Below are 21,868 nucleotides of genomic sequence, written 5' to 3' on the forward strand. Positions count from 1 at the left end.
CTCCAAATTAAATAAAGCATTGCAATATGGATCCAATTTGCGAAAGGTGAGCTACTGAATAACACAAAGGGATAAATTTAAATCATCTAAATGAAAAATTTCAAGTAGAAAAATTATTAGTAACTTGACATCTCACTTTTTCTAGGAGCTTATTTAAGTCACAAGCTAGTTACTAGTTTATTGCAAAAGAAAAAGTACTATGTGCATAGTCAAACCTCCATTATGAAAAAGGCTCAAGTATCTCAAGTACAGTCACCTTGTATGAGTGGAAGATGATTAATGTAGACATTTATAAAATAACCCGAACACAAAGAAAACTTCAGGCAACAAATTACTTAGTAGTTTCTGCTAGTCACTATGATAAGCTATAAAAGAAGTGTTCCTGCCCCCTAGAAATGCATAATCTATTCCATTAACTAGGTTTAATGTAAACAGTAAATGAAAATAATAATGAAATATTAAACATTATAGATTTCATTCCATTTATCAAAAAAAAAAAAAAAAAGGAGGGAGGGAGAGAGAAAAGTCACTATGGACCAGTGCAAGGAAGTAAGCAAGACTTTTTCTCATTCTGTATGTTCTCCCCTGGCAATTAAACACATTTTTATTGCTATACTTATACACCTGGCACAGGTCCTCTTGTTTTATTTTTTACTTTTTTTTTTTTTGAAACAGTTTTGCTCATTGCCCAGGCTGGAGTGAAATGGCACGATCTCGGCCCACCGCAATCTCTGCCTCCTGGCTTCAGGCAATTCTGCCTCAGCCTGTCGAGTAGCTGAGATTACAGGCGTGCACCACCACCCCTGGGTGATTTTGTACTTTTAGTAGAGATGGGATTTCAGCATGTTGGTCAGGCTGGTCTCGAACTCCTGACCTCAGATGATCTGCCCGCCTTGGCCTCCCAAAGTGTTGGGATCAGCAGTGTGAGCCACCGCGCCCGGCCATAGGTCCTTATCTTTTACCCAGACAATTACAACTCCCACTAATGGGCAAACTGTTTCTTCTTACAGTTCTCTCAACTTTTATTTCTGTGTATTTTGAGAATATGCCATTAGATACATGTAAAGTTAGAACAGTTTTATCTTCCTAGTGAGCACAATCTTCACAATCTTGTTATTATGAAGTGGCCCTCTTTATCTCCTTCTGCCAAAAAGTCTATTTTGTCCAACAATAGTAAGTTTGCTGATATATTTTCTCATCCTTTTACCATCAACATTTCATTATCCTTAAGTTTAAGCTGTTTCTCATATAAATAATAAACTTATTTTTAATTCCATTTGACAATCTTTGTCATATTAACAGGACCACTTAGTCTGCTTACATTTACTGCTAAATGCAATCATAATGAGTAATAAATCTATCATCAATTTGTACTTTCCACATATGCCGGTCTATACTTCCCTCTAAAGTCATACCTATGTTTTTAAATTTTCCCTTTTCTGTCCAATTTTCCATATTCTCAGTTTCTACATCACATCTCTCCTTTAAATACTAATATGGCTCTCCACTCCCAAGAGAAAAATCCAGATTCCTTACTATGTCACTTAAGCCGTTAACAGTTTAGCTCTTCTCTATTCCATCCTCATTCCCCCTATATACCACCCTAGGCTCCAACCACTCTGAGCTTCCTGACAGTCCCGTAAGCGGATAAAAAAGCCCTTTCAAATCTCCTGCCTTGGCTGGGCACGGTGGCTCACGCCTGTAATCCCAGTACTTTGGGAGGCTGAGGCAGGCAGATCACCTGAGGTCAGGAGTTCAAGACCAGCCTGGCCAACATGGTGAAATCCCATCTCTACTAAAAATATGGTGAAACCCCATCTCCACTAAAAATACAAAAATTACTTGGGCATGGTGGCGTGCGCCTGTAATCCCAAGTACTTGGGAGGCTGAGGCAGGAGAATCACTTGAACCCAGGAGGCAGAGACTGCAGTGAGCCAAGATCGCACCATTGCACTCCAGCCTGGGCAACAGTGAGACTCTGTCTCAAAACAACAACAACAACAACAACTCCTGCCTTTATACTCAGTTAATTCTACCTACAAAGTTTGCTACCATTTCAGCCTAGATGACCCTACTTGTCTATCAAGATCCCAGCTCAACATCACTAATTTGGGAAAGTCTTCCAAAACCCCCCAAGACAGATATGGTCACTATCTATTCTGAGCTTTGTGAATATCTCCAATACAGTACCTATTAAATAATGCAAAATTTTTTTCTCCCTTCCTAGACTATGACTGCTTCCAAGGTAAAGACCAAGTTTTACTCAACTCTAGCCACAGTATACAAAAATAGGCAATGATGTTAATAAAGTTATTTCAAAGGCAGTGAAGATGATATCACCTTTGGACATACTTGTTTTAAATTAATAGGTATCCTAATGCAAAACCTAATAGAAGAGGAATTTATATACTATTAGCCTAGATTTTCAAACTGATGACTAAATTTTTGTTAAACTAGAGGTCATCTGCCACAATCATGAACTCTTCTACATCCTAGGTCCAGCAATAAAAACATAATAGTCATTTAGTGCACACGAATAACACAAGAAAAATATTTTTTAAATATATTAAATATAAAAATACACTAATGAAGTTCCCCATTCATCCTGAATGCCTAAAATTAACATTTTAGAGAGAAAGAAGCAGTATATAGGTAACTTTATATTTCCCATCATTTGTAGATAATAAAAAGGCTTGCTTCCTTTCTTACTTCCTTCGTCTCTGTTTCTTTTTCTTTCTTTTCTTCCCTCTGTGGCCCAGGCTGGAGTGTACTCGGCTCGCTGCAGACTCCCTGCCTCCAGCTCCCGTGATTCTCCTGCCTCGGCCTGCAGCCTGCCTGGGATTGCGGCTGCGCGCCACCACCCCTCCCTGGTTTTTCTCCTTTGGCTGGAGGCGCGCTTTCACCATGTTGGCCAGGCTGGTTTCCAGCTCCTAACCTTGAGTGGTCTGCCCGCCTCGGCCTCCCGAGGTGCTCGGACTGCAGATGGGGTCTTGCTCAACTCCAGCTCGGTGTTGCCCGGGCTGGAGTGCGGTGGCGTGGTCTTAGCTCGCTGCAGCCTCCGCCTCCCAGCCACCTGCCTTGGCCTCCCAGGGTGCTGGGATTGCAGCCTCTGCCCGGCCGCCGCCCCGTCAGGGAGGTGGGGAGCGTCTCTGCCTGGCCGCCCATCGTCTGGGATGTGAGGAGCGCCTCTGCCCGGCTGCCCCGCCTGGGATGTGAGGAGCGCCTCTGCCCGGCCGCCACCCCGTCTAGGAAGTGAGGAGCGTCTCCGCCTGGCCGCCCATCGTCTGGGATGTGGGGAGCGCCTCTGCCTGGCTGCCGCCCCGTCTGCGAGGTGAGGAGCGCCTCTGCCCGGCCGCCCCGTCTGGGAGGTGAGGAGCGCCTCTGCCCGGTCGCCCCGTCTGGGAAGAGGTGAGGAGCGTCTCTGCCGGGCCACCCCGTCTGGGAAGTGAAGAGTGCCTCTGCTCGGCCGCCCATCATCTGGGATGTGAGGAGGGCCTCTGCCCGGCCGCCCATCGTCTGGGATGTGGGGAGTGCCTCTGCCCGGCTGCCCCGTCTGGGATGTGAGGAGCGCCTCTGCCCGGCTGCCCCTTCTGGGAAGAAGTGAGGAGTGCCTCTGCCCGGCCATCCCGTCTGGGAAGAAGTGAGGAGCGCCTCTGCCCGGCCGCCCCGTCTGGGAGGTGAGGAGCGCCTCTGCCCGGCCGCCCCATCTGGGAAGAAGTGAGGAGTGCCTCTGCCCAGCCGCCCCGTCTGGGAAGTGAGGAGCGCCTCTGCCCGGCTGCCCCGTCTGGGAAGTGAGGAGCGCCTCTGCCCGGCCGCCTCCCCGTCTAGGAAGTGAGGAGCGTCTCTGCCCGGCCTCCCCTTCTGGGAAGTGAGGAGTGCCTCTGCCCGGCCGCCCCATCTGGGATGTGGGGAGCGCCTCTGCCCGGCCGCCCCATCTGGGAGGCCTACCACGGAGGCCAGACGCAATGTGGGGGCTGGACATGGTGGCTCACGCCTGTGGTCCCAGCACTCTGGGAGGCTGAGGCGGGTTGATCACTTGAGGCTAGGAGTTCGACACCAGCCTGGCCAACATGGTGAAACATATGAAAAATACAACAGACAAACCAACCAACCAACCCAATGACAACAAAACAGGTCTACCCTGGAGTCATACTCTAATTTTTTCTATTTTCCTCCCTTTCTGATCCTTTATCCCACTTTCTTTTTCTTCCTGTTCCTTCTCCTTCTTTGTCAAATAGAGGATTGAGTTATTATCATTGATCCATACAAAGTCCCTCTGTCATTTATTTTCTTTAATTCCCACCCCCCATTTCTATACCCCGTCTTCCCATATGCAACCTTCCTAATATGTTTCATATGCATCTTTTTGTTTGTATGTATTTTTAGAAAATGTTTATTGTTTTGTATGCAAAAAAAATTAATAAAAAAAGAAAAAGAAAAAGGCTTAAAAAACTACATTGGTTAGAACTTGGCCTCTCTCCCCATGAGCTATGCCTTGATGACAGTTAAGAACTTGAACTTCATATCCAAACTTAAACTCTGTAAAGGTGACCAAAACTTAAACTCCATAAAGGTGACCAAAAAGGTATTTAATTTTCACAGACTGCCAAATAACTAAATTTATTCACTTTATAAAGTAAACACAAATCAACAATGTATTGGGGCTTCAAAGAGTAAGACTTGAGAACCTAGAACCAACCCAATCCTGGGGATGCTATGTGGCTACCTACTCCTCTTCCCTACCCTTGGGACAGACAACCAAGTATTCTTAGCAGCCCACTTGACTTACATGTACATAAAGATCATCTAAATCAATAAGATTAAATTGTAGAAGTACTGCTGCAACTCTGTATAAAGATGATGGTGTCTCGCCATTTGGTTCCTAGAAATATAAAAAAAAGTTTCTACTTAGTGCAGAAAGGACAATTAAAGCAATATCCTTCACCTACCAATAATTAAGAACAATTAGATCAAATACTCTAGGCCAAGAAAATGCTTCACTGTGCTTCCTTATCTTACCAAACATCTGAATTCAATACAAGGATTATTATGCCAACATCCCTTTTCACATTGGAACATCTTCTGAAGAACACAAAGAAAGCAATTTCAAAAATGGACACAATTTACAGTGCAGGTTAACATTTAAATAAAATCTCACAACTGAATAGCATAAGTGAGATTTTATAATGCACAGATTTAGTCTGCAGTTCTGTTTATATGTGTGTTTTCTTTTCTGGTTTTTGTGTGTTTTTTGGTTTTTGGGGGGTTTGAGACAGGGTCTCACTCTGTCACCCAGTCTGGAGTGCAGAGGCATGATCACGGCTCACTGCAGTTCTGACCTCTCATGCTCAAGCGATCCTCCCACTTCAGCCTCCTGAGTAGCTGGAACTACAGGTATATGCCACCACACCCGGCCTTTTTTTTTTTTTTTTAAATAGAGATGGGGTCTCACTATGTTGCCCAGGCTGATCTCAAACTCCTGGGCTCTAGCAATCCTCCCACCTCAGCCTCCCAAAGTGATGAGATTACAGGCATGAGCCACCACGCCTGGCTGATACATGTGTGTTTTCTTAACTTGCTTTTTCAAGTTAGTTCTCAGTGGAGACGCAGATAGACAAACTGACAAGTGCAGAAGAACCATCAGCATTTGCTTTATATTTTTCTTCCTTTAATTTTATTTCTTGGGTTTTATGCTAAGTATATCTGTCTGTCAGCTGATGTTCCCCACAAAACAGGTGTACATAAATATTACAGATGAATAAATCGATGTTTTAAAGTACAGAATGGCAAAGTCAATTCCAGGCCAGCCATGAGGACCCTACATAGAAACATAAGAATCTTTGAATGCTATCAATTTTCAAAGCTAATTTTAACACTGCCGAGGTCAGATGAATGGAACAGTAAGTGAGAATAACTGGCAATAACTAACTGGCCAAATGTAAATAAAAAGCAAACAGTAACAATACACTATGTTCTTTTTATAGTCAATACTGAAAATGAGACCTTTGTATGTAAGGTTCCTCCCACAATTATATTATGCAAATAAAATACAAAGCTAACCAAACTAATGTGTATCATTTATAGAAGGCATTGTTTCACTCTATTTTTTAAAAACAGATGAGATGTCTTCAATGTAACAATAGTTTCCTAATTCTAATTTGTTTACAGGCCAGGCACAGTGGCTCACGCCTGTAATCCCAACACTTTGCAAGGCCAAGGTGGGCAGATCACCTGAGGTCAGGAGTTCAAGACCAGCCCGGACAACACAATGAAACCCTGTCTCTCCTAAAAATACAAAAATTAGCCGGGCGTGGTGGCAGGCACCTGTAATACCAGCTACTTGGGAGGCTGAGGCAGGAGAATCACTTCAGCCCGGGAGGCGGAGGCTGCAGTGAGCCGAGATCACGCCACTGCACTCCAGCCTGGGTGACAAAGAGAGACTCCATCTCAAAATAATTTTTAAAACATGTAAAAATAAATGTTTATAAATGGTTATTTAGTAGCAAAACATTTTCCCATAAAAACGAATTGTGGCCAGGGTTTCAAAACAAACTCACAAAAGCTTATTTAACTTATTGACAACCTCTCCTCCACTACCTGACTTGAATGTACCAGGGCCACATTCATTACTCCCTTCATTCTTGTTTAAATAAATCACCACAATACGTCCCACAGTCTCATCCACATACTGTTATGCACAATCCCTGTTCTGTCCCATCATACCTTTCCACGTCCTTGAAATAATTCCACGGAATCATATGGAATTCATGATCCATTCTCAGCAAAATTCCCTATATCCAAACTTCTCATCTAAAGGTTCTTTTCACCGTGGTGCTCACACAGAGCCTGGTTCACCCTGAGAACAGCACTGCCATTGTAACCCAGTTAACTGGTAGCTGTTTTCCTCAGACGCCTCACACTACCAGGCCTGGAGGTGATGTGGCAGTTTTCTTTTTGCTTTTTATTGTTGCTTCCAGACTGTTCTCCCTCTATCCACCCAGCTTTGAATTTCATATCACTCACTACTCCCTCACTATTGTTGCAATCTAGTTTCATTCTGTTGTGGTCAGAGATGATATTTTGTATGATTTCAACTGAGACTTGTTTTGTGGCCTAATATATGGTCTATTCTAAAGAATGTTCCATGTGCATTGAGAAGAATGTAGATTCTGTTGTTGGGTGTAATGTTCTATATACATAACGTTGTTCAAGTCTTCTATTTTCTTACTCATCTTTTGTCAAGTAATGGTTAGTTGTTCTAACCATTAATGAAAGTAGGGTATGGAAATGTCCAATAATTACACAACTATGTTTCCTTCAAGTCTGCCAATGTTTGCTTCAAATACTCTGGGGCTCTGTTGTTTGGTACAGGTATGTTTATAACTGTTATATCTTCTCAATGGGTTATCCATTTTATCATTATATAATGTTTTTCATTGTCTCTTGTAAAAACTTATTGTCTTAAAGTCTACTTTGATATTAGCATAGCCACCCCAGGTATCTCCAGCATAATGCTTGCACAGAATATGTTTCCATACTTCCAGTTTCAAGCTATTTGTATCTCTAAAGTGAGTTCCTTATACACAGTACATAGCTGGATCATGATTTTTTATACATTCTGCCAAACTCTTGCCTTTTAATTGGTGAGTTTAATCCACTTACATTCAAAATAATTATAGATAAGGATGAACTTCTATCATTTTGCTGTTTTCTGTCATATTTTTGTTCCTCATTTCCTCTATCACTGCCTTTTTTGTTTGATTTTGTGTGTGTGCACCATTTTGGTCCCCTTCTTCTTTTTTCTGTTTAGTTTTTAATTATTTTCTTAGTGGTTCCTTTGGGTATAATAATTAACATTTTAAACTTAAAACAACCTAGTTTGAATTAATACCAACTTCACTTCAATAGTGTACAAAACCTCTGCACCTATACATCTCTGCCCCTCCCCATCTATTGTTAGTCACAAATTACATTTTTATCGTGTGCCATTTGACAGATTTATAACCTGGGTGATGGGATGAATTGTACCCCAAACCTCAGCATCACACAATATACCCAGGTAACAAACCTGCACATGTACCCCGATTCTAAAATAAAAGTTGAAATTTTTTTTAAAGATTCATAATTATTTTATGTATTTGTCTTTTAAGTCATATAGGAAAAAAAGAGGAGTTACAAACCACAAATGTAATAGTACTGGCTTTTATATTTTACCTAGAGTTACTTTAACCAGTGTTCTTTCTTTGGCTTGGCTTCTTCTGCCTGCTCAAATCTATTGTTGAACCTCCACAGTGAATTTTTTATTTCAGTTATTGTACTTTTCAACTCCAGAATGTTTGGTTCCTTTTCATAATTTTGTATCTCTTTATGGATGTTCTCTATTTATTTGGTGAGACAGCACACTCCTGGTTTCCTTTAGCTCATAAAGCATTTTAGGACTATTGATTTAAATTCCTTATCTAGGCTGAGCACAGTGACTCACACTTGTAATCCCAGCACTTTGGGAGGCCGAGGCAGGCAGATCAACTGAGGTCAGGAGTTTGAAACCAGCCTGGCCAACATGGTGAAACCCTGTCTTTACTATAAAGACAAAAATTAGTCAGGCATGGTGGTGTGCACCTGTAGTCCCAGCTGTACTCAGGAGGTTGAAGCAGGAGAATCACTTGAACCCTGGAGACAGAGGTTGCAGTGAGCTGAGATTGTGCCACTGCACTTCAGCCTGGGTGACAAAGGGAGACTCTGTCTCAAAAAAAAAAAAAAAAAACTGGACGTATTTAATATTATGTAGCAACTATTGAGATCAGATTCTTCTCCACCCTCAAATACCCAGAAGTTGGTTGATGCTGCTTATTGTGGATTTACTGTTGTGTGTGTGTTTAGTGACTTTTATAAACTTTTTTTGTAAAGTGTGTATTCTTCATCACGTGTGGCCACTTGAATCTATGTTCTGTTAGTTTAGTGACCAACTAGTATATTGACAGTTTTTTTAAAGACCTGGAGCAAAAATAAATGGGAAAAGAGAGTGCATTAGGACACTCCTCAAAGTCTGGCCATACCATTCGCAGCTCTGCCTCGGTCTTCACTTCCTGCCTACTCAGACCCAGAAGAGAAAGCTTAGGGTCTCTGTTGGCCTTTTCTGGGCATGTGCCCAGCTCTGAGCATAAGCATGACCTTCTTATGGTATATGACAGGTTTTTAAAAAGCTCTTTTTCCCCATGTATCTCTTTTTCTAATGTCTTCCTTCTCAGGCTTTTTGGCCTCACTACTGCTTGTCTCAGCTGTTGTCCCTTGCTCCAGGCCATTACAGACAATAATTGTGCCTTTAAGTCCTTTTGGCAAAAGCCATACCAGCCCTGAGAATACTCCCAGTCAAAAGATACAAAAGTAGGCCCCTACGTGGGTCCTTCAGGGAGCAGGCAGCCAGATTAAAACCCAAAAACACAATTCTTTGCTCCCTCTAGCATTAGCAACCTGCACCAGGAGTGTGGGATTCTATCACCATGGCTACCACTGATCTGGGTGTGGGGGCTAGTAGGCAGGCAATTTAAAATGCCACAGCACTCTCAATTAACTTTGTAGAGCTCTAGAATATAGTAAAAAAAAAACTTACACCAACCAGGGAAAGGACTGGGGAAGAATAAGGCAGCAGCAAAGTTGATAGTTTTTTCCACTTCATTATGTTGTTTTTGTGGAGAGACGGAGCTCTGGAGTTCCCTACTATGCCACTTTCAGTGATGTCCTATTGATGCCATTTATGGATCCTTGAGTCAACTGCCCTTCATTTTGCAACAATATTAGCCTCTGTCACTCTGACTACAATTCTTAACTTTTGGAGATTTTCATATACATGTAAGTGAGCCTTCTACCACGTAGCCTCTTGGTTCTCCTGAACCCTTTCTCTTCCAAAGATCTTCTATACCCTATCTTAACCACTTACTCCATATCCTAAATCTTATTACCACTAATGACAATCCTTCCATAATGCCAATTTCATGTATCTGTCCTCAAATGGGCCCTTAATGCTGCTGGACAATCATGCTCCCTTTGTCTTAGCCATTCACTCAACTATATCATGTATCACTTAACAATGGAGATACATTCAATGCATCTTTAGAGCATACTTACACAAGCCTATATGGTACATAACCTACTACACATGTAGGCTATATGGAATACTCTATGGCTCCTAGGCTACAAACCTGTACAGCAAGTTACTATATTGAATACTACAGGCAACTGTAACACAGTGATAAGTGTTTGTGTATCTAAACCTATCTAAACATAGAAAAGGAACAAAAAAATTACAGTATAAAATATTTAAAATGGTACACCTGTGTAGGACACCCACCAAGAATGGAGTGTGCAGGATCAGAAGTTGCTCTGGGTAAGTTAGTAAGTGAATATGAAGGTCCAAGACATTGCTGTACACTACTATATATTTTATAAACATTATATACTTAGGTTACATTAAATTTTTTAATATTTCTTTCTTCAATAAATTAAAATAAAGCTTAGCTTACTGTAACTTTCTTACCTTACAAGCTTTTTAATATTTTTTAACTTTTTGACTTTTTTGTAATAACGCTTAGCTTAAAACACAAACACACTGTACAGCTGTACAAAAATATGTTTTATTTATATCCTTATTCTATAAGCTTTTTTGTACTTTTAAGATTTGTTGGACAGACGCAGTGGCTCACGCCTGTAATCCCAGCACTTTGGGAGGCTGAGACAGGCGGATCACCTGAGGTCAGGAGTTCAAGACCAGCCTGGCTAATATGGTGAAACCCCATCTCTACTAAAAATACAAAAAATTAGCCAGGCTTAGCGGCAGGTGCCTGTAATCCCAGCTACTTGGGAGGCTGAGGCAGGAGAATGGCTTGAACCCAGGAGGCAGAGGCTGCAGTGAGGCCGAGATTGCGCCACTGCACTGCAGCATTGGCAGGGAGAACAAAACGCCGTCTCAAAAAAAAAAAAAAAAAAGATTTGTTTTAAGCTTTTTAAACAGTTTTGTTAAAAACTAAGACACAAACACACACATGAGCCTAGGCCTACACAGGATCAGAATCATCAACATCACTGTCTTCCATCTCCACATCTTGTCCCACTAGAAGATATTTAGGGGCAATAACACTCATGAAGCGGTCATCTATGATGACAATGTCTTCTTCTGGAATACCTCCTGAAGGACCTGAGGCTTTTCTTGAGGAGGTGTCACTCTTTTCAGAAATATGTCCATGCCACGATGGTTTGCCTGGTTTGTTTCATCACAGATTCGCTTGTAAGCAGATAATGCGCCATGTACATTCCTCTCTATTAATAAAAACCTTGGTCAGCGTTGGGGTCCATGTTTTCAAACTTTTTTTTTTTTTTTTGAGATGGAGTCTTGCCCTGTCGCCCAGGCTGCAGTGCGGTGGCACGATCTTGGCTCACTGCAATCTCCACCTCTCATGTTCAAGTGATTCTCCTGCCTCAGCCACCCTAGTAGCCGGGATTACAGGTGTGCACCACCAAGCCCAGCTAATTTTTCCGTTTTTGGGTAGAGACAGGGTTTCTCCATGTTGGCCAGGCTGGTCTCGAACTTCTGACCTCAAGTGATCCCCCCGCCTCGGCTTCCCAAAGTGCTGGTATTACAGGCGTGAGCTACCGTGCCTGGCCCATGTTTTCAAACTTTTTAAGGAGCTTGCTGAAAAGCTTCTGCTAAACCCTTTACTGTGAATTTTCTTGGGGGTTCTTCTCCTGTAGTTTCCTTTTCTTGGGCCTCTTCTTCAGCTACGTGTTCCTGTTTCATTATAATCTTATGCAACCACTGTCATATATGTGGTCCATTGTTGACCGAAACATCATTGTGCAGCACATAACTGTACTTCCCTACCTTCTCTCCTAACCTCCAATACCTCCTCTCTCGTCCTCTCAGCTAATGTCCTTGCTTTCTACTTCAGTAAGAAAATTAGATCAATTGGACTTCTACAGACTCCCAATCACACCTACCCAACTATATCTACATATATTGCCTTTATACCTGTTATGATAAACTCTCTATCCTCCTGTATAAAGTTAATCCACCCATTTAAGCACCAAACTCCATTTTCTCTATCCTCAAGAACACTGCTCCAAATAATTCTCACCTCTCTCCCCTGTAACACCAGCTCTCCCCTTTCCACTCAGTCATACCCATCAGAATACAAATACATTCTCTCTTCCATCTTAAAAAAATCTCGAGCCCACTTCCCTTGCCATCTACCATCCCATTTGGTCTGCACCCCTTTATAGCAACTGCTTGATAAAGTTGTCAATTGTCACTGTCTCCAATTCTACGCTTCCCATTATCTCTTAACATCACCCAATTCCACCAAAACTGCTAGTTTTGACCTCCCTCCAAAGGTTAATTTTCAGTCCTTAAATGACCTATCAGAGACATTTGATGGTTAATCATTCCTTCCTCTATTTAGCTTCCAAAATGCCACATTCTCTGTTTTCCTCCTACTTTACATGTTGTTCCTCATCTACCTTATTTGCTGGTTCCTCATCTTCTCCTAGACCCTTAACACTGGAGTGCCCCAAGACTTAGTCCTTGGTTCTCTTCTCTTGCCTCTCTGTATACAACCCTTAGTGATTTCACCCAATGTCATATATTTAAATAGCATCTACATGCTTTTGATGCCCACATTTCTATTTCTGGCCTGGTCTATTCTCTTGAACACCAGGTCCATATATCCAATTATTTACTCCATGTGGGGATCCATGTGGGGAAAAGAAAGAGAGATCAGATTGTTACTGTGTCTGTATAGAAAGAAGTAGACACAGGAGACTCCATCTTGTTCTGTACTAAGAAAAATTCTTCTGCCTTGAGATGTTGTTAATCTGTAACCCTACCCCCAACCCTGTGCTCCCTGAAACATGTGCTGTGTCAACTCAGGGTTAAATGGATTAAGGGCTGTGCAAGGTGTGCTTTGTTAAACAAATGTTTGAAGGCAGCATGCTTGTTAAGAGTCATCACCACTCCCTAATCTCAAGTACCCAGGGACACAAAACACTGCGGAAGGCTGCAGGGACCCCTGCCTAGGAAAGCCAGGTATTGTCCAAGGTTTCTCCCCATGTGATAGCCTGAGATATGGGAAGGGAAAGACCTGACTGTCCCCCAGCCCGACACCCATAAAGGGTCTGTGAAGAGGATTAGTAAAAGAGGAAGGAATGCCTTCCTCTTGCAGTTGAGACAAGAGGAAGGCATCTATCTCCTGCTCGTCCCTGGGCAATGGAATGTCTCGGTGTAAATCGATCATATATTCCATCTACTGATAGGGGAAAACTGCCTTAGGGCTGGAGGTGGGACATGCGGGCAGCAATACTGCTCTTTAAGGCATTGAGATGTTTCCGTGTATATGTATCCAAAGCACAGCACTTAATTCTTTACCTTGTTTATGATGCAGAGACCTTTGTTCACGTTTATCTGCTGACCTTCTCTCCGCTATTATCCTATGATCCTGCCACATCCCCCTCTCTGAGAAACACCCAATAATGATCAATAAATACTAAGGGAACTCAGGGGCCAGCGTGGATCCTCCGTATGCTGAACGCCGGTCTCCTGGGTCCCCTTTTTTTGCTTTCTCTATACTTTATCTCTGTGTCTCTTTCTTTTCCAAGTCCCTCATTCCACCTAACGAAAAACACCCACAGGTGTGGAGGGGCAACCCACCCGTTCAGATCCATATATCGATTATCTACACTTGGATGTCTAAGAGACATCTCAAACTTAACATGCGCAAAGTGAATTCCTAATTCTCCCTCCCAACACTCCAAACCCAATCTACCTGAAATTTTCCCTAAGTTGGTGACAACATTATCTTTTTAACTGCTCAGTCTAAAAAACTTCAGAATAGTCCTTAACTCTCCCACATCCTGTATCCAATCAATCAGCAAACACTATTGGTTTGCCTTCAAATACATTCAGAATCTCATCGATATCCACTGCTGCCACACACAGTCAGACTGATCCATTGAAAATCCAAGTAACCACACACACACATGCATTCTCTCTCTCTCTCTCTCACCACAGACACACACGTACACACCCAACTCACGTCACCACTGGAGGTTGCTATTAAAGAAACTCCTTACTCTGATAGCTCGTAATTAGTGGGAAAATATTAATCATTTGTCCTGCCTTTCCAGTAGGAACTGTATTTCAAGGAAAGCAAACAGCCTGAGTTAGTAAGGGACAACTCTTCTTTATTAGAAGAATGACAGCTAATAAATATATAGGGCATGATAAAATTAGTAAATCATCAATTTGGAACCCCTAAAGGGAAAGGTGGCTCAAGCAAAGGTCATCCATGGATTCTAAACCATTTAACGTAAAGTTGATGAGAAACTGGTTATTCCCAGGCTGCCAAAGTATCAACCTGCAGATAATTTGTTATTGAAGGGAAAGGTGGTGGGGGGTTGGGGGGATGCCATTGTATAACTGAGGGATCAGACTATCACAAACTTACTGAACCATTTAAAGACAGTAGAACATTAGATGTTACATAATCTATAAAGTATTTTTGCCATTAAATATTTTACCTGAACATAATCAAGCCTTTAGACCTAATTCCAAGTATATAACAAATACAGGAAATAAAGAACAAATAAGATGAAAAAGCAATTAGATAAATCCAAAAGATGAGGTCTTCTAGGAATGGTCTCATCAATAAGTCAAGGCCATTAAAAAATGGAGAAGGTGGGGAACTATTCTAAATTAAAAGAGACGAAGAATCTTGACAATCAAATACAACATGTGGTCTTCGATTAGATCATCATTTGAACAGACCAGGTGTAAAATGCATTTTGGGGACAATTTGGAAAATATGAATACAGTCTAGGTTTATTATATGACAGTAATCTAGTTATGTTATGAAATTGATCCTGGAGGATCACCTGAGGTCGGGAGTTCGGGACCAGCCTGACCAACGTGGAGAAACCCCACCTCTACTAAAAACACAAAATTAGACAGGCGTGGTGGCAGGCACCTGTAATCCCAGCTACTCAGGAGGCTGAGGCAGGAGAATCGCTTAAACCCAGGAGGCAGAGGTTGCAACGAGCTGAGATCGCGCCATGCACTCCAGCCTGGGCAACACGAGTGAAACTCCATCTCAAAAAAGAAAAAAAAAGGAAAATGCCCTTTCTTTTAAAAACCGTACACTATAGTATTTAGGAAGAAGCTTTCATGATATTTGTAACATAAATTAATATTTTTAATATGGCAACATGTTAATAAACTTAATTGTAAGTAATGGGGTTATAAGTATTCATTATACTATTCACTCTTTTCTAGATTTGAAAATGTTCACAATAAAATGAGAGAGAAACCAAATGTAAAGCTAAGTTAGATCACATCACTACCCTACTCAAAACCCTCCACTGACTTCACTCAGTATCAAAATCAAAAACCTTGCACTGGCTCTGTGATCTCATCCCCCACATCTCTGATCTCATCTCCTACTGTTCTACTCAATCACTCTGATACAGCCACACTGACCTCCTTACTGTTCTTCAACACGTCAGGCATGCTCACACCTTAGAGCCATTGCATTGACTGTTCCATTGGCCTAGAGGCTCTTCCTCAGACATCTATGCAGTTTACATCCTCATATCCTTCATGTCTTTGCTTAAATCTCACCTTTTCAATGAGTATTCTCACTATTCTAGTTAAAATTGCAAACTACCACTCCTGATCTTATCTTGCTCTGTATTTTTCCCCATCTCATTAATTATTTTCTAACATATAATTTACTCAGAATCTAAACATCAAAAAAGTAAGAATTTCTGTTTGCAGATATAGCCTCAGTACCTAGTACACTACCTTGCACAAATATAGATACTCCAACTATATTTCTTAAATAAATGAATTTGGGGTATGTATAATAGGGTTGAACCATGGTACTACCATTACTACTATTACTGTGTTTTGAATCCAGAAATCAGAGGGCAATATGGATGAGACCTATCACCTCCTCTTCCTTTCCTGTAACAAGACAACTCCAGACAAGTTTGTCTTCTGGTACCTTCACACTTTCTTGTACTCCCTTCCTGTCCTTTGTGCTGTCTCTCATGCTGTCCCCAAATCCTCTACTGTACAAGTTGAGTATCCCTCATCTAAAATGCCTGGGACCAGAAGTGTTTTAGATTTTGGAATTTTTTTTTCAGATTTTGGAATATTTGCATACTGGTTGAGCATCCCAAATCTGAAAACCCAAAATCCAAAATGCTCCAATCATCTCCTTTGAACATCATTCAGTGCTCAAAAAGTTTTGGATTTCGGAGCTTTGTGGATTTGGGATGCTCAACCTCTCACTGTCATTGATATCACAGAATAATACTAGCATTAAGGGGAAAAAAAAAAAAAAGAAGCCTATTAATCCAAATAAGACCCAGCTGGTCAACATATGAGTTGGGGAAAGGGATTGTGAACATTTTCAGGTAGTGATGGGAAAGGGGTATGGTGGAATTAGGCCAGGGACCAATACACAGATTGACCATATAGGCTTGGGAGCCAACTCTCAAGGTTACATCACCTAAGCAGTTCCTGATTTTCATAGCTTTCCTTACTTTACCTTCAAGGCCACAACTTTTCAAAAATATCTGACATTTCTTCCCCTACCCTCAGTGGCCCTTAAGATTGCAGATTCTCACAATGAGAAGACATTTTCTTTTTTTTTTTTTTTTTGAGACAGAGTTTCGCTCTTGTTGCCCAGGCTGGAGTGCAATGGCACGATCTCGGCTCACCACTACCTCCACCTCCTGAGTTCAAGCAATTCTCCTGCCTCAGCCTCCCGAGTAGCTGGGATTACAGGCATGCACCATCACGCCCGGCTAATTTTGTACTTTTAGTAGAGATGAGGTTTTTCCACGTTGTTCAGGCTGCTCTCAAAGTCCCAACCTCAGATGATCCACCTGCCTCGCCCTCCAAAAATGCTGGAATTACAGGCGTGAGCTACCACGCCTGGCCCATAAGACAGTTCTAACAAAAGAAACAAAGGGATGGTATTACATAGAGCAATATGAGGGTTAGTCATTCCAAGAACAAGTTATTTCTAAATTAAGTATTTCTTGGCTGAGTATTTCTTATATAAGAAAAATGGTCATTGTCTACAAAAAAAAAAGATTATTCAAATACTGTTGACCCCCCCCCAGGTATATTTTAATTCAGCTCAAAAAAGTTACATTATTTATAAGGAATGTTTTCATACAAAAAGATTTTAATTCTAAAACTCACATTCAACTAACTTGATGTTATGCAGTAGGTCATCATTATTCACTGTCATATGCTCTCAAACCCACAGTCTCCAAAGCCCTAATTTATATTTTAATTAATCATGCACAAGTTAAATTTCAGCCAACCTGTCACTAAAGCAGTTGGCTTCATGTACTCAAGCCCAGAGCAATCATGGTGGCTCTTAAAATCTGATAGAATGCTTGAAGCTCTCTTTCCCAATACCAAGAGTGGACTTGCTGAGACGGAGTTTTGCTCTTATTGCCTAGGCTGGAGTGCAGTGGCACGATCTCGGCTCACGGCAACCTCCGCCTCCCAGGTTCAAGAGATTCTCCTGACTCAGCCTCCCGAGTAGCTGGGATTACAGGTGCCCGCCACCACGCCCGGCTAATTTTTTTTTTGTATTTTTAGCAGAGGCAGGGTTTTGCCATGTTGGCCAGGCTGGTCTCAAACTCCTGACCTCAGGTGATCTGCCCGCCTCAGCCTCCCAAAGTGCTGGGATTACAGGCGTGAGCCACTGCACCCAGCCGCCACTGCTCATTTTTGAACAAATGTATTATGCTCCTGCCCAAAAACCCTACCATGTCTCTTGTTTGGTATTGAAAAGCTATATGCTTTTAAACTCTCGTCTGCTTTCTCTTCTGTCTGCTGGAGCATCCCGGATCATAGAAAATACAAGATGAGCAAAGGCAGTAAGTACTATATCATTTAAGAATACTAAAAGGAATTATCTTATTATCCTGACCTCACATTCCAAGGGTATAGAAACAGACACTCCTCTACACCAGAGTAACCTCAGTGCCTAGCAAACAGCAAAATCATAAACATTCAATGAATGCTTTCTGACTAGCTGACTATCCCAGGCAAGTAAACAAATTAGCAGAGCTATACCAAAAGGTAAATGGAGGCCTTATTACATTAAAATCCTCCATGCTATCAAGAGAATTGTCTTCCTAAAACATAGATCACTCGCTTACAATTAGTGAGCATTTACTATAGGCTAGGCAATAAATTAATCCATAGGAATTAGTAAAACATAGAACCTGCCCTATATGGTTTACAATCTGGCAAAGGAGATAGATACAGTTTATTCACCTGTCCTATATGGTTTACAATCTGGCAAAGGAGATAGATACAGTTTATTCTAAGATAATCTGATGGGTGTTAGAAGTTATGTGTCAAGTTTTATGAGAATACAGATTAAGAAGTGACCAATTCTGCATGGGTAAAGAGTCAGCTAAGCCTTTACAGAACAAGCAGCATTTGCTCTTAAAGAATAAATAGGAGTTCACAAGATGAAGAAAGGAGAAGTGAGAGGGTTAGGTAAGAATAGCTTTTTAGTTATAAGGAACTACAGGAACAAAGATTCATAGCAATATCTATATCTAAGTTCAAGAAATGGCTAGTCACTTAATATGACTAGAATATTAGATTTAAGAAAAAATAACTATAAAGATAAGGCTGGAAAGAACAGTGCCAAATTGTGAAGAGCTATTTCTGCCACATTTAGAAGTTTGAATTTCATCCTAGAAGTAAAGGTTTTTGACCAGTGAAGTGCCTCAGTTAGGTCTCTTTAAGAAAGCAATAATAACAATAATATGAAAGATGGATTGAAGTAGAAATAATCAGAGATACAGATTAGCTTGACAGCTATTTTAGTGGCTTAAGCGAATGATATAAGATGTGCCTTGAATATTTATTCACGTCCCTAAAAAATTCCAATAGCCATTGTTTATAAAATAAAATTCTTGATCCAAGCACAGTGGCACACGCCTGTAGTCCCAGCTACTTGGGAGGCTGAGGTGGGAGGATCACTTCAGACCAGGAGTCTGAGACTAGTCTGGGTGAGATCCCATCTCAAAATTAAAAATAAATAAATAAAAATAAGATTCTAACTCTTAACACAGTACTCAAAGCCTGTGACAATCTAAAGTACACATATCTTCCCAATTTCATTTCCTGTCCCTTCTTTTCCCATCTTACAACCCAGCCACATCAGACTATGAACCATTCCTTCTATCTCATATATATTCACACTGCCACATCTTGATTCTCACATTGTTTGTTACTTATGCAGAGAAAACCTTAATGAACTCCTATTCATCCTTCAAGGACCAGGTTTAAAAAGACACATCTATAAAGTCTTCCCTGACTCCACCTCTCCCAAGGCAAAACTTAATAATTCTTTCCTCTAGGCTTTCACATCACATCATTCATACTACCAATATAGTACTTATCACATTGCATTGTTAGCTATCCATTTATCTATCTCTTCTGCTAGAACGCCTGAGACCAATCATTTACAAATAAAACAAATTAAATTATACAAACAAGATTAAGAAATCAATCTCTAAATATACATACATACACGTTTTTCTTTACCTGGTAAAACTTGAATTTGAACCCAAGAATATGACACAGTGTTTGCGGTTCACACATACTCATGTAAGATTCTAACAAAGATATAAAGAAGTCATCGTGTTCTGGCCTGCATTCAAACACTTCTAAAATGACATCCAAAACTCTATTGGGATCCAGATTAAAGCATCCTGCAACAGATGAGACATACAAAAATTTAAAAATGATTATACATCATTTCTAGTGAAGCCATTAATTTTCAGGAATAACTCATATAGCAAGATAAAAATGTTTTTAAAAACAACTTCCTTTACAAATTTGCTTCCCCTCTCCCAGAGGGAATTAAATCCACTACATATTTTTACAGATGAGAATGTGACTTTCCCAGAATCACAGAACGGGTTAATGACAGAGCTGGGTCAGTATAGTCCAGGACCAGTGATACCAGTCAAATAAACATTCCTCTGTGCCACACTTTGCCTCATCAGTTCTTGATTACTCGGGCTAGTGAAACAGGTCCACATTATTAATTCTTGGAAAAACATGAAAATCAAACAATGCATTTTACAAATTAAGCAACTAAAGGGTATTTTTTTTAATGTTTTAGGCAGAAGTATTTGGAATGCTGATAAACAGTTAAAAGTCCAGCTTCCCAAAAGTGGACCATCATTTTTAAAATCATTTTTTTATTTTATCTTACATATACTACAGAACTATAAAATATACCACTGATTTATATCCATGGCTTTTAGTAGCATTCTAAAGGGAAAGGTGGTATGCTATTTATCCTAATAGATCAAAGAACACCAAGGGAGTTGGAGGCTCCTGGTTTACGTCAGTTCCCACATGCCTTTCATCAAGCTGAATGAGATTCTAGTATTTTAAAATATGTATATTTCATTAAACATAGTCCCTAAATGCAAGCTAACCACTTCACTGGGCTAACAAATAAACACTGATTTCTTCTAATTCTGGAGGAAAAAAGAACTGTGATAAATTTAGGGACATATGTTACATCTAAACACTTATACCTTATGGATGAGTTAGGGGATTTCTCCAAGAAAATTCCTATATAACCTATTCCTGTCCCAACCCTTTGGTAAGATGGTATCTCCAGTTACTTCTATTAACTCCACACTTATTTATATCAAATGCTATAAAACTAATGTCATTTCACGTTTCATACTACCTTAGCAATCACTTAGAAAACCAAATCCTCCAAATACAAGTTTTCCCTCTTTTTATGAGATCCAAACTTAAGAACACATTTTCTTCTGCTTCTCATACTAAGGAAAAGAAGGACTAAAGCAGTGATCATGTCTTACTCAAAAAAAGCTCCATATTTTCATAAACTCTCCAAAAAGACGTTCCCCTGAAGTTCTACGAAGAAAACTTCTGAATGTTTTTACCTCCCCCTGTACTTCCAAAAAGTATGGCCTATGAATATAAAAGTGATTCGAAAATAGCAATTAAGATCCTTAAATGCTGCTGATGGCAATGTAAAATGGTACAACCACTTTGTAAAACTGGCAAGTTTCTTTAAAATTTAAACTTATACCTACCATATGACCCAGCCTAGGTATTTACCCAAGAGAAATAAATGTCTGTGTCAATACAAAGATTTGTACACAAATGTTCACGGCAGGTTTATCTGTAATATACAATACTCCTCAAATGTCCATAACATATAAATGGATAAGCCATTTGCCATATAGGATAAGTGGAGTAAGCATAAGTACAGTGGACATACTCAGCAATAAAAAGGGAAGAACTATTGATACAGGCAACAGTATGAAAGAATCACAAAATAATTATGCTGAATGAAATAAGCCGGACAAAAACAGTACACACTGTATGATTCCATTTATAGACAAATTCTAGAAAAAGCAAATTAATCTACAGTACAAAAAGCAGATCAGGCCGGGCGCGGCAGCTCACACCTGTAATCTCAGCATTTTGGAAGGTCGAGGAGGGTAGATTACTTGAGTCCAGGTGTTTGAGATCAGCCTGAGCAACATGGCAAAACCCTGTCTCTACAAAAAATTAGCCAGGCATGGTGGCACATGCCTGTAGTCCCAGCTACTCAGGAGGCTGAGGCGGAAGGATTACTTGAGCCTGGGAGGCAGAAGTTGCAGTGAGCCAAGAAGAAGAAAATTGAGGGGGAATGGGAGAAATGTGCACTATCTTGTTTGTGGTGTTTTCACACATATGTTAAAACTCAAATTGCACACCTTAAATATGTGCATTTCATACATA

The 21,868-nt window shown here is 40.7% G+C and overlaps 1 protein-coding gene across 20 annotated transcripts in view; it reads right to left on the reverse strand.

The window, feature by feature from the left end:
• The window catches only part of THOC2 (THO complex subunit 2), a 133,898-nt gene that overhangs the window by 68,740 nt on the left and 43,290 nt on the right, over nt 1–21,868 (reverse strand). For all 20 annotated transcript variants that reach the window (XR_010119676.1, XR_010119677.1, XM_063634890.1 and 17 more), the window contains exons 8-9: nt 19,637–19,803; nt 4,790–4,882 (exon numbers count right to left, since the gene is read on the reverse strand). Coding sequence is in view for 18 of the 20 variants with exons in the window: in XM_063634890.1 (XP_063490960.1) it covers nt 4,790–4,882; nt 19,637–19,803 (260 nt within the window). In the remaining 2 variants the exon portion in view is untranslated. The remainder of the gene's footprint in view (nt 1–4,789; nt 4,883–19,636; nt 19,804–21,868) is intronic.

The sequence above is a fragment of the Symphalangus syndactylus genome, chromosome X (assembly GCF_028878055.3).
Source record: "Symphalangus syndactylus isolate Jambi chromosome X, NHGRI_mSymSyn1-v2.1_pri, whole genome shotgun sequence".
NCBI lineage: Eukaryota > Metazoa > Chordata > Mammalia > Primates > Hylobatidae > Symphalangus > Symphalangus syndactylus.